General features: G+C 39.4%; 1 protein-coding gene across 2 annotated transcripts in view; it reads right to left on the bottom strand.

Moving 5' to 3' along the window:
* Positions 1-228: 228 nt before the first annotated feature.
* igf1ra (insulin-like growth factor 1a receptor) overlaps positions 229-14,383 on the bottom strand; it is a 172,596-nt gene continuing 158,441 nt past the window's right edge. Inside the window, exons 17-21 of one of the 2 annotated variants that reach the window (XM_056477890.1) lie at positions 13,773-13,880; positions 13,409-13,568; positions 13,186-13,315; positions 9,567-9,701; positions 229-1,983 (exon numbers count right to left, since the gene is read on the bottom strand). In XM_056477890.1, coding sequence (XP_056333865.1) covers positions 1,482-1,983; positions 9,567-9,701; positions 13,186-13,315; positions 13,409-13,568; positions 13,773-13,880 — 1,035 coding nt within the window. In that variant the 3' untranslated portion in view covers positions 229-1,481. Of the gene's footprint in view, positions 1,984-9,566; positions 9,702-13,185; positions 13,316-13,408; positions 13,572-13,772; positions 13,881-14,383 lie in introns of both variants that reach the window. The other variant, XM_056477889.1, reaches the window with a different exon arrangement.

Below are 14,383 nucleotides of genomic sequence, written 5' to 3' on the forward strand. Positions count from 1 at the left end.
AAATAAAAATAAATTGCTATTCACTTTTTTGTTTTTTGTTTTTTTTTTCTGCAAGAAGAGTAAAAAGCATAAGAAAATGGACTGTAGTGGAGATATCATAAAATATTAAACCTGAAGGATTTCTTTAATATATATATATATATATATATATATATATATATATATATATATATATATATATATATATATATATATATATATATATATATATATATATATATCACCCACAAAAGAAAAAAAATTAGCAGCTTCTTTCTGTACAGACAAAGAGGTGAACATCAGAACCGTAAAAAAGTTATCAAAAGTGACTCAAACCAATGATTTGTGTGTAAATGATCTTGTGGTCTAACATAGAACTGTAAGACCCTTCTTAGAATCATATGAATTGTACAGAGAGACTAATGACTAGTCTAAAAAAATACCTGCTGTGTATGATGCCTCACTCATCTCACAAAACAGATGAAGTCAAAACAGATGAAGCCCCTGTAATCAGTCTGCTTCATGACAGAGTCGATCCCTTTTAATTCATATCCGTCTCTCCACGGCGCGCTGATCTCTTCACCTTCTCGATTAGCGCCGCGCTCTTTTCTTTTGACTAGAGACATCGCTCTCACAGAGGCTCAGCTCACAGATGGTGCGTGCAGCAGGAACTGCCATGCAATAGTCGGAGATCAGAGCCATATAAAAAGGGGAAAGATTTACAAACTCAAGCTGATTGTAAAAGATGAGGTGCAGAAATCCCCATCGAAGACAGTATGAGAGTTTACTTCAGAGTGCAACCTTAAAGTCGGCTGTGGATAGGGGTTTTGTAGTGATAAATATATTTTTGTTTGTTTTTTCAGAAAAAAAGGGACATTTGATTTGGCAAACATTTGGCAGTTTTTAAAAAAGCCCACCTCACTCTGTAACAAACACCCTTGAAATATATGAAGTTGAAGGGTGGATTAACCAGTAACATGAGCAACCACTGACTGAGAACAAGCGATTGCAGCAGATCCAGTCTCTGCGCTTTCTTGAAGAGAAATGTGATGACAAAGACAGTCTTAGAGGAAGAAATGTTCTTGCGCTGAGGAGGGGAATGTGTAGTTTTGTAGAAAAACACACTCGTATGCACCCTTAAAGTGTTCACGGGCTGGGCTTGCTGGCTAGTCTCTCCTGTGTTACAATGAACTGGCAGCTTTTCTTCCTTTAGAAACATTTTTTGTGGAAGCCAGGGCCCTCCAGTGTGGTGGTTTGTTCTGAAATCTTAAATATTGCAAGAGTTTTTGGAGGCTTTTTTCTTTCAACTGCACAAACCGTCCTCCGTCATTCCAAATCATTTGAACTGAGTGATCCACCTGAATGACTTCCAGGCAGGACACCATCCATCTGGTGGTTGCCTCCATGGTCGGCGCTGAGTTTTGACTCCTCGAGAATGAAAGAAAAAACACATACGACCATGTAGACAAAGGGAGGAGGGAAATGTGTGTACCCTGTGATGATCAGCAGGCCGAGGACTGAGGCAGTGGCAGCGCTCGCTCGTTCTTCCTCCCGCCGTTCATGTGTGCGTAAGGCTGCGTCTCGTCAAACGCCGGCCCCAGCAACACCACCGGTCCATTTGCTGCTACCTGTCCTGAGTGCTTATCCAGAGCCAGGCCTGGAGAGGCTGAGGATGAGGGCGGTGAGGTGGAGGGAGTCTGTGCAGACCCAAGCGGCGTCCCAGGCGCCTGAGCTGGGGAAAGCGGCTGCGGGCTCTGGGATTGAGCTCCTGTGTTCCCCTGAGAAGAGGGGGCCAATGTGGATGCGGGGTCCAGTGGGACGTTCTCCATGTTCTCCACCTCCATGTCCAGTTCCTCAGTGTCGGGCGGCTTGTTCTCCTCACTGTAGAAAAAGCTAACCTCCGGGAAAGGGGGCTCCAGTTCCTCTTTTATGCTGTTGATGATCTCCAGGAAAGATGGCCGCATCTTAGGGTTGTACTGCCAGCACATGCGCATTAGCTCAAACCTGTAGAGCAGATACAGAACACATACAGTGTTATGATATGGATTTAGTCACGTGTGAGTTAATACAAATATCCTACACTAATCCTCAACATTAATTATACTGTACTGGATGTGATGCAATAAATTCACTGTCAACCAGAAAATGCACACTAATAGACAAATTACTCTTAAGGGGGTCACACACTGGATGTGCCACTCGGCGAATAGCCACGCTGTGTCACTCAGCACCATGCATTTTGGAAATCTAAACATAGACTTATCAGGGTATACACACCGGTGCCACAGGTCGACGGCTCTCTGAGGCGCCCAGCTACAAATCAGGACACTGTTCATATGTCTGCTACGCCACAGAGCGCCATCTGATTAGTTTCATATTAAATAATATAAGAATGTGCGTTGAGCGTCACAGTGGGTAGCGCTGTCGCCTCACAGCAAGAAGGTCGCTGGTTCGAGCCTCTGCAAGGTCAGTTGGCATTTCTTTGTGGAGTTTGCATGTTCTCCCCATGTTCACATGGGTTTCCTCCAGATGCTCTGGTTTCCCCCACAGGTCCAAAGACATGTGCTATAGGTGAATTGGGTAAGCTAAATTGTCCGTATTGTATGTGTGTGAATGAGAGTGTATGGGTGTTTCCCAGAGAAGGGCATCCGCTGCGTAAAACATATGTAGGAATAGTTGGTGGTTCATTCCGCTGATTAATAATTATTAATGGAGATCCCTGATTAATAAAGGGACTAAGCCGAAAAGAAAATGAATGAATGAGAATGTGCGCGTCTGGTGTGCAATAATTCCAACTGTCATGAGTGCATCGTGGTGCAGCGCATCCGGTGTGCGATCCCCTTTTAGGAGTCAGTTCATTTTAGTTAATCAAAAAATACCATGGAACTTTTGTAGTCAACTTTATAAAGAAATTACACTTTTGAGGCTGTTAATTTTAGTGAATCAAAGACCAACAGTGTAGTCTGATTCCTGAACAACTGACTCTTTAGCTGTTCTTTTTAGTAAATCAAATGCACACAGCTCAAGCAATGTAGTTACATTCAAGAATAAAGTTTGTCCTTTGAGCTAGTTCAGTAGTATACAATGTGATGAGCATATTCAGATTCTCTTTTCTTGTTGTTTTTAGGGAATGAAAAAAGATTAAAGTACACTTTTGAGCCAGTTCAAAAATACACAGTCTAAACAGTGTTATCAGTTTCAAATCACTCTTTTGAGACAGTTCTTTTTAGTAGATCAAATACATACAGTTGAAGTCAATTATATGCCCCCCTTTGAATTTTTTTCTTTTTTACATATTTCCCAAAAGATGTTTAACAGAGCAAGTACATTTTTACAGTATGTCTGATAATATTTTTTCTTCTGGAGAAAGTCTTTTGTTTTATTTCGGCTAGAATAAAAGCAGTTTTTAATAATAAAAAAAAAACATTTTAAGGTCAATATTATTAGCCACTTTAAGCTATATACTTTTTCCATAGTCTACAGAACAAACCATCATTATACAATAACTTGCCTAATTACCCTAACCTGCCTAGTTAACCTAATTAACCTAGTTAAGCCTTTAAATGACACTTTAAGCTGTATAGAAGTGTCTTGAAAAATATCTAGTCAAATATTATTTACTGTCATCATGGCAAAGATAAAATAAATCAGTTATTAGAAATGAGTTATTAAAACTATTATGTTTAGAAATGTGTTGAGAAAATCTCTCCGTTAAACAGAAATTGATGAAAAAAATAAACAGGGGGGCTAATAATTCTGACTTTAACTGTATCTCTTTTGAGCCCAGTGTGACCAGTTTAAAAAAAAACAACAATGTTTTGAAGTCTCTATTGAAATAATATAATAATATAATATTGAAACTACTCAGAATTGCTTTTGGTAAAAAATCTCAAATAAAGAAATAACACTGAAAAACTTGAAAGCAATTTAAAAGTGTTGCCTTGGTAACTGGCTGAGGTTAGTAGAATTATTAAAATGTCAAATTAAAGTTAAACAGAATCATTTAATAAAATAACAAAAGCTAAAACATAAAACCAAAATCAAAAAGAAAACTAAAAATGTAAAAATAAATGCAAATTCAAAATGTTAAAGCGGGCCAATTAGGTGACATTTCTCTCTTTCTATAAATAATATATTATAAATATTACTCAGTGTAAACATTATCATTTAAAACTCAACTCATATTTGCACTGCAGTATATGAGATGTACAAATCTCATATACTGCAGTGCAAACAGCTTTATAATGTCTATGAACTCCAGGTGTTTGGCACTCATCAACAGGTGGCAGTGTTCACTAGAGCTGGAGCACAGCAGAGCAGAGCACACTGTTGTTGAAAACCCAGCTTCTAGAACATTTTGTGGTTGTACAGTACACTACGCCAGCACTACTGTCCTAAACACTCCATAAACCTGTCTCGTGTAAACAGCTGGGAACACACAAGCAGCAGTAGCAGGAAAAAAATCCAAAACAAAAATAAAAATCACCAAACCCATTATCACAACAGTTTGGTGTGGTACTGTTCCACCACATCATGGTAAAATGCACAAACAAGCTAAGAATAGTGTCAGCTCTCACTGGCCCACTGAAATACATTTTCAGTGACCTCCAGCCGCAGGTTCAGAGTGGAGCGTCTCAGCACAAAACACACAGGCAAAAACATTCCACAGTATCAAATACGGCACCAGAGATTTCTCTGACGAATGTTAGGCGCTGACGGAAAGTTACACTGTTCTGTGGGTTAACTAACCTCCCCAGCCATTGCTTAAAAACAATGTATTTTTTTCCGGTCAGCGGCCTGGCAAATGCGAGTAACCTGCCTGTTTTGCGTCGGTTGGATCACAGTTTCATAGCAGAGTCCATGTGTTATTACACACTGAAGCAAATTCAATCCCAATCAAAAAAAGTGATAAATCCTGCCCTGCTGTTTGCACTGATCTCTTTTCCAAAACCAAACAACATCTCCACAAATAGCAAATGAAATGAAAAATTGGACTCAATATCAATACTAAAAAAGTTTTATGTTAGCATGTTGCTAAGCTAAAGGTGCTAAAGGTGAGATACAGCACTAGCCATAAAATAAACGTCGCCCTGTTTTGACTACTTTTGGTTCTTTTATGTTTAATAATTGACATATTCCTTGATCATACATGTTATTTCATCAAGCTTGTATTCTCGCAGTGGATTCTGGTACTGCCGTTTCTTTAAAAGATACATGCAATGCTGCTCACATTAAACTGACAGAAAAGACATTTATAATGCAAACGATTTCTGATTTAAATAAATATAATACATTTTATTATAATAAATAAATATTACCTTATTATAACATAATACAGTATGTTTCACAGTACTGGGTTACTGCTGGAATGACATCTGCTGTGTAAAGCATATGCCGGAATAGTTGGAGGTTCATTCCTCTGTGGTGACCCCTGATAAATAAGGAACTAAGCTGAAGGAAAATTAATGAATGATACAGTATTGGAATAATTTCTGAATCCTGATTATGGATGCTGAAAATTGAGTTTTGCCATCACATCAATAAATAACATGTTAAAATACACTCACTGGCCACTTTATTAGGTACACCTTACTAGTACCGGGTTAGACCCCCTTTTGCCTTCAGAACTGCCTTAATCCTTCAAGGCATAGATTCAACAAGCTACTGTAAATATTCCTCAGAGATTTTGGTCTATATTGACATGACAGCATCACACAGTTGCTGCAGATTTGTCGGCTGCACAATCATGATGCGAATCTCCCGTTCCACCTCATCCCAAAGGTGCTCTTTTGGGTTGAATTCTGGTGACTGTGGAGGCCATTTGAGTGAACTCATTGTCATGTTCAAGAAACCAGTCAGAGATGATTCGTGCTTTATGACATGGCCTGTTATACTGCTGAAAGTAGCCATCAGAAGATGGGTACACTGTGGTCATAAAGGGATGAACATGGTCAGCAACAATACTCAGGTAGGCTGTGGCGTTGACACAATGCTCAAGTGGTACTAATGGGCCCAAAGTGTGCCAAGAAAATATCCCCCACACCATAACACCACCACCACCAGCCAGAACCACTGATACAAGGCAGGATGGAGCCATGCTTTAATGTTATTGACGCCAAATTCTGACCCTACCATCTGAATATTGCAGCAGAAATCAAAACTTATCAGACCAGACAATATTTTTCCAATCTTCTATTGTCCAATTTTAGTGAGCCTGTACAAATAGTAGCCTCAGGTTCCTGTTCTTAGCTGACAGGAGTGGCACACAGTATGGTTTTCTGCTGCTGTAGCCCATCTGCCTCAAGGTTTGATGTGTTGTGTGTTCAGAGATGCTCTTCTGCATACCTCGGTTGTAACAAGTGTTTTTTTGAGTTACTGTTGCCTCTCTATCAGCTCAAACCAGTCTGGGCATTCTCCTCTGACTTCTGGCATCAACAAGGCATTTGCGCCCACAGAACTGACGCTCACTGGATATTTTTTCTTTTTCGGACCATTCTCTAAAACACTAGAGAGGGTTGTGCATGAAAAGCCCAGTAGATAAGCAGTTTTTGAAACACTCAGACCAGTCTGTCTGGCACCAACAACCATGCCACGTTCAAAGTTGCCTTTCTTCTCCATTTTGATGCTCAGTTTGAACTGCAGCAGATCGTCTTGACCATGTCTACATGCATTGAGTTGCTGCCATGCGATTGGCTGATTAGATATTTGCGTTAATGAGTAGTGGGTGTACCTAATAAAGTGGCCAGTGGGTGCAGAACAGTTATCATCAAAATTGTAATCCTTTCAAATACATGCAGCATGCTCTTTAGATGATAATGTCTGATACCAAGCTAGACAACACACTAAACACTTATTTATAACTCAGCTTCATGAAGGACAATGATGAAGCAAGAAACCTGCATGCCTTTTTTAAACCTAAACCAACAAGACAGTACCATGATAGAACAATTGATACACTATTCAAAAACAGAGAAACAACAAGCTCTACAAAATGTACAAGCACACCATTGAAGGATCAGCATTCTGCACACTATTTCTGATTCCCTGCCCTTGTACTTGATCCAAGCATTGCTTGAATTCTCATGATATCACAAAAATGTGAGCGACATCCTGACTTGATGATGTTTAGCTGAGAGCTGTGATGAGATACAGATGACAGATTCCGAGCCTCTAGATGTGCAGCGCAGCACAGCACACGCTCGGGCCTCCTCTCTCGTGCAATCAGGACATCTCGCCGTGGCTGCCATGGAAACCCGGGGTTTGTGTTTCCATAACAGTCGAGACAAGAACGAGAGACTGCAGGAGAAAGAGGTCAGGAGAAACAGACAGATGCCTCGCTGCTGACATCAGCCCAGAAAAGGAGAACGCCAGAGCAGATGAGTGACGCAAGCAGACAATGATGTGAAGATTAGTGTGTGGAGCTCTTAAGTCAAGACACTGCAGGTGAACAGGGTAAACAATTAACTAATGCTTATCGCCATACTTCCCAAGTGGATTGAGTGCTTTGAGAGTTGCAAACATTTTTTAGTATTACAAGCTTTGTAATTTTTGGCTCAGTGGTTAGCACTGTCGCCTCACGAAAAGAAGGTCACTGGTTCAAGTCCCAGCTGGGCCAGTTGACATTTCAGTGTGGAGTTAGCATGTTCTCCCTGTGTTGGTGTGGGTTTCTTCCGTGTGCTCCAGTTTCCCAGACAGTCAAAAAGGCATCCGCTATAAGTGAAATGAGTAAACAAAATTGGCCGAAGTGTATGAGTGTGTGTGTGAATGCGAGAGTGTATGGATGCTTCCCAATACTGGGTTGTGTCTGGAAGGGCATCCGTTGCGTAATACATATGCTGGAATAGTTGGCGGTTAATTCCACTGTGGTGACCCTTGATAAATATGGGACTAAGCCAAAGGAAAACCTGTTATTTAAATATGCAAACGAAGCAATGCTTCATTAAAGAAAATGCTTCATTAAAGCTTCATTTGGTGTGTATAATTCGGTGCAGATGAAACAAAAAATATGTATTGCAAATTTGGCATGAGATGATGACTGGTTTCAAGGTGTACCACGGTTTGGAAAAGTCAAGGTTTTAAAAAGGCAAAAAATGTCTGTTACACTGTTCCTAAGGTATATGTAATTTTTTTATGTTTTGAATTTGAATTTATTGAATGGGATAGCCCCTTGAGATGAACATTTTCACGGGGGTCCCTAAGAACTACATAAATCAAACAGAGTACAACATATCATAACAAACGTACAGCTAAACAAAACAAACAAACAAGCAGCACGCTTCACCTGAAACACTTCTCACAGTCTCAAGCCTAAGCAAGCAAAAACATGCAAAAGTACAAACAATTTGATATACAAATAAATAATAAGCATTTAAAATGGAACCAAATATTAAAAACATCTACAAGAAAATACATAAGTCCATAAAAGACTAAATGTCTTAATCTAAAAAAAGAAGAAAGATTGATACAGTCAGAAGGAGCTTTGTATTGAAAGGACCTACGGCCACTTTCTGTTGTAATTCTTGGAACAAAATGGTAATTCTGTTGCGTATGTTGAAGAGAATATGAGGAGGTAAATGGAACAAACAAACAAACCTACATAGAGAATTGAAGACAGTATTTAAAGGTTTGTGAATAATATCAGAGGTATTGTTATAAATAATATCAGCATAATCAATAATAGGGAAAATTAATTGAGAAAGAATTTTTTCCATAATTCAAATGAAAAATAATAGAACGATAAAGAGAACGTAAGCGCCGATATGACTTTTTAACCATGAAATTAATATGGGGTTTAAAGGACAGTTCAGTGTCGAGCCAAAGACCTAGATATTTCAATTAGTCAACATTAGACAACTGTGACCCATCATCAAGTGTTCATGCTTTTTGAAAAGACCGAAGATGGCAGAAGTCAATTATTTATTTGATTTATTTAGCCTGTTTACTGTTCCAAAATATTATAAATGTTTCCTAAAATAAAATATTCTGTGTTCAATGGGGGAAAAAGACATTTAAAAAGAATATATTTTAGAGCAGTAACCACAATACTGTGAAACAGTGGTATTTTTATCAGAGGTTATCGTACCGTCAGAATCTTATACCGGCCTATGTCTAACTGCAATTGAAATCTACAGACACAAATTGATACAAAAGTGTATTTTGGATGTTTTCTTTCTATCAAACTGAAACAAGACTTGAAAAGTTGAATAAATATCAAATAAATCACTATGAAAAGTTAAAAAGTCCAAAATGTCTAAATTGTTTTGGTCTGCAGTGTCTTGCTTAAGTTACACTAGAGGAGTCTGGGTCACTCTGACAGTCGCCCTCATGGGAAGCAAACATTCTCCCTTCTATGGGTGGGAGGCTCCCTGACAACATGATGTCACTTGTCTCATTTTAACCCGTGACGCAAATGACACCAGTCAGGCTTTCACTTGGCCTGACGTTAGTGGCCGCATCTGCTGACATACTATCAACATTTTAACGTGATATCGCAACCCTAAATGGACAAGAGTCAGCTAGAGGACAAAGGGTTAACATTGTAAAGCGCTCTGCCAAATTTGGGAGCAACGTGCAGTTGGTGGACTCACAGCATGTCGGGACAGTTGTCCGGTTTATCCAGAAGTCCTCCCTCCATGACGAAGCGCAGTACCTGCTCGTTGGACATGCCCTGGTAGGGCTGTTCGGCTAATGTGGCAATCTCCCATAAAACCACACCAAACGACCTGCAAAGAGAGGAACTGGTTATACAAATGCATTTAGAGGAAATGTGTCCAGCAACTGCACATATCAAGTAACTCCGAAGAAAGGAATGAGGCCTTTTAAGGTCAAGAGATGCACCAATAGACAAGTGCAGCGCCTAAAAGCGGGCGATACCAAAAGTGCTGCGAATGCATCCTTGTGTTTTTTCTAGCCTGGAACAACAAATTGCTCATTTTCAAAAACATCGCAAACGCCGCATGAGCCGCTGACCTGAACTCTTCTCTTTTAGTGTGGTGTTTTTGTTAGCCCTGTGTTCCTCATTAATGAAAACGAGTCCATATATTAGCCGGCGGCCGGTGAGAAAGTGCAGCGGCGGAGCAGAAAGTCGGCAAACCCCAAATAAAAAGCACACAAAGACCGCACTGTTGCCAGTCGTTATTCATTAGCTCTCGGAGGACAAATTTTCGACATTGGCCGGGGATCTGAGACAAAGCTCAACACCCTTTAAAACAGGACCATTACAACAGTGACTTGCATCTAATTGGCTGCAACATCTGCGTGTGGAAAGACAAAACCGCACTTTTTTTCGGGGGTGGGGGTGGGGGGGGGGGGCAAATAAAGACACCTAACAGCGAGGTTTATGGGAGTACGAGATGGGAGCTCGCAGTGGCTCTTTTCATCTCGGGGACTTCAAAAGAGGCAGATACGGACGGAGGGACAGGGAGGCGGGTCTGTCCTGGCACACCAAACCCTGTCATTACCAAACATCTGGAGGAGGTTAACAGCACACGGAGTGACAGAGCTGTGGGACGCTGGAGATTGGGAAATGGAGTCGGTCTATGGCACCGTGACTCTGTTCTACTGATCCGCTGCTGCTGCTGGGACTGAAGCTGTGGAGAGACAGTCTGTCTGAGACAAAGACACAATGTGTTTGGGCACGTTTCGCTTGGCTGGGACTGGAAGAATGTCTGGAAGTGATGCATTCTCTCCCTTGACACGGAACATCAGTGGAAAAAAAACATTAAAGGGTTTTCACCTCTTACAGGCCTATGAGGCTTCCTGTCGTATTAAGAAAAATAAAGAGACAGTTTCAATGCTTTCTGGACAGTTGGGGGGCCTTTGCTGAAGAAGAGCTACTGGGACTCTGATGGGACGGCCTGCTGCTCACATGGAAAAATCCCCGGCCACAATTTGGATGCACTTAAAGCGTTCTTTGGATCTAAGAGCTTATACCTAAATTCATTAAACTAGATTTTTTTGAGTAATAATTTTTAAAATTAAATGTCTTAACCAAAGGAATTACAATTTGTGATATTTCGTTTCAAATCTTTTTAATAGGTATATTTATATATAAATTTAAAAGGACTATCATTTTTGGGGGTCAAAAATGATCAACATAAAATTTGCCCAAATATTCGGTAGTTAAAAACAACAACTGTGGACTCCATATCTAAAAACTATCAAAATGATTTGTGAAGAATTACGTGACACTGAAGAATAGTGAAACAGCTTTGCCATTTCAGGAATAGGTTGTTTTCGACGTCATTGATGACACGCGGAATTCAGATGGAGGGCAGGAAGTGATTCTTCTACATACAGTAGGAATCACTATCAGAAATCTAAATGTTTCTGTTTTATGTTGTTTACAATTGTTTAAAGTAGTCAAAATAAGAAATGCCGAAGGGCTTATATACTTCCAAAAGTTTTTGCTCATAAAGGGGAAAGTTCAGGAAACTGGCTGAAAAATAGAAGAAAAGGCGGCATGTAATCAACATTTATTCAATACATCCATGTGTACAAACTTTTTTTGAATGTGATAATTCGTTTGAGAGCACCAATAAAGATTATATACAGGCCTAGCTATGTGTATTATACGTTAATGTATTATATAATAAGCAGATACAAACGCCACCACACTTATACAAAATCCAGGAGAATATGAATAACGTACCCTGCCATGTAACCGCTGCAATGAAATCTCTTGTTTCGCAATAATCCAAGTTATCGTTGGCGTTCCAGCAGAATAAACAACAGTAACGTGAACATCGAGATGCGCAACAGCTTTGAATGTTTGTTGATGTTAAGTTCATCGACAAAACAAAAAGAAATGCAACCCTTGTGTCAAAACTAGACAGTTATTATTGTGGAGCTCTTTCCCCCTTACAAGAACTAAATAAGACTGTGCTCCCACGCTTTTGTATGCTTTCATCTGTTATTTCGTGATGTCTGAGAGATATCTGCATGGGGGAAATCTATAGTCATTTATAATAAACCTGTTTTGAACCACATAGTAAAGTGTATAATGTGTACAACTCTTTGTTAACTGATAAACTGTAATAAATACTGTAACGTTAGCGTAAACTGTGGTGCATTGTGATTATAGCGTAGAAAACTGAAGCCTATTGAATAATTTGTTTATTACTAAAGTTGGGTCATACCTGGGCCCACACGGAATCTGTGCGCGCAGAATCCTGCAGATTTTCTGCAGATTTTCGCAGATTTTTAGCCCATCATTAATTCTGTTTATTTACTTGAGTAGATGTGTGTAAAGCTAAATTTATTCAGTTTTTTAATAATTACAGTAATATTATTGACTAATATGAAAATGTTCATCTGATTTATGTACAATGCAGTTTGTACAGTAATATTTTCTGTCTTTTAGTAGATATATTATATGACAGACTTGCTTTCTTTAACAAATAAAGTGAATCTAACTGGATTTGCATTTTAAACATTAAATAAAAGTTTAAAAGATATTATTTTTTATTTCACATATTAGGGTTTTAGTTTTGATACTCCCAAAATAATTCCGCAGAAATTCACAGATTTTTACCAAAATTCTCTGCAGAAATAGCAAACAAATGTCCACAGATTCTGTCTGGCCCTAGTCATACCACAACAACAATAGAATTACTATTACAGATTAATTCAAGTAATTATATATAGTATGCTTCCAAACACTATAGTTTTTACTATAGTATTGTTTTCACGTAACGTAGCTTATGCAGTATCTACCGCCTCGATAACAGGCAAATTTTGTTTAGTTCAGTAGAAAACTCAGCCTTCTTTATGATATAAGCATCATGCTCAACATCTGTGCTTATTTTCTATTTATATTTCCTTTGAAATATGGTATAAATTGCAAAAATACGGACTTTCCACAGTGTCTTCCATTCAGTTTTTTACTTCCTGCCCTCCATCTGAATTTCGCGAGTCACCCGAAGCACGTAACTGAAAACAACCTATACATTTTAAATATTTCAAAACTGCTCACAAGTTTTTTCAATACACTTTTTTTAGCAGATAAATGCAGCCTTCGTTTTTAAAGAGGCCTGCTTATTTCAAAACCATTGTTACATTTTTTTTTACAGGCCTACCACGTTTGAACTGTAGTGTACAGTACATCTAAATACTTAACCGGTTACATCCATGCAAGTTCATTTCACACACACTTCACAGAGAAGCAACAAAGTCTTGCATTTATGTGTCTGTGTGTGAAGCTCGTACCAGACATCAGAATTAGTTGTGAAGACGCCATCTTTCAAAGACTCTGGAGACATCCAGCGGACCGGCAGCAGCCCTTTGCCTCCTTTGCGATAGTAGTCAGTCTCATAGATGTCCCTTGTCATGCCAAAGTCTAAACACAAGTAGAGAACAAACCTCTCAAACACCTAGTTCTTCTTAAGATTTGCTGATAAAGACTAATGTACTGTGCACAACTAAGAATTACCTCCGATTTTAACTGTGAAGTCTTCAGCAACCATGCAGTTTCTGGCAGCCAGATCTCGATGCACGAACTTGTTGGCATTGAGGTAGGCCATCCCATCCGCTATCTCACCCGCCATCTGAATCATCTTCTTCAGCGGAGGCAAAGACTGGCTGCTGGAGCCCTGCTACATGTCAAAAAGAAAAAATAAATCCTCACTACTGAATTATCTCTTTTTCTACTACTACAAACCCCTATTCCAAAAGCTGACTATAAATCTGCAGGGAATAACACGATGAGCAGAAGAAAAATAATAAAACTATCAGTATATTTGTAATCAGTCAGTATACTGTTTTGTGCATGCAAAGTCAGCAGGATGATTGTGTACCTCTTTGGAACGGAGCGAGCGCAAGTGGCTCTTCAGATCACCCCGTGTCATCAGCTCCATTATTACTAGAGTAGGCTGTCCTTGTGAAACCACACCCAGAAGACGCACCTACATCAGGGTACAAAAGAGACATCTGCGTCTAGTATATAAAAAACTTTTAAGAAAGCAAACTAGTAGAAGTGGACTTTGCAGTAGAAGTGCATCACACAGGTATTTAAAGTATTTTTTCCTTTTCGAAATATTCTGTGTGAACAAACTACCGGAACCAATTATACTTCAAAACCAGGGTTGCACATAGGCCTGTCACAATATTTAATATATCCACTTATCGCACAACACATGGACATGAGCTCAATCATTTTTGGTGATGCAATATATATATTGCCCATACATAAACAATTCTAGCAGCATTTAACTGATTGTGCAACATCTCTATCTCTTCTGGAGTCAATATGATCCAAAAAATTCTATATTATTTAGTATAAATTACTAGCCGGCAGCTTGCTCTCTGCAACTCTCACATAGTCGCCCACAAAGGGCAAGCAGAGCTGCACCCGGTCAGTACCTGGATGGGAGACCACATGGGAAAGCTAGGTTGCTGCCGGTGTGGA

This window comes from Danio aesculapii, chromosome 18 (assembly GCF_903798145.1).
Source record: "Danio aesculapii chromosome 18, fDanAes4.1, whole genome shotgun sequence".
Taxonomy (NCBI): Eukaryota; Metazoa; Chordata; class Actinopteri; order Cypriniformes; family Danionidae; genus Danio; species Danio aesculapii.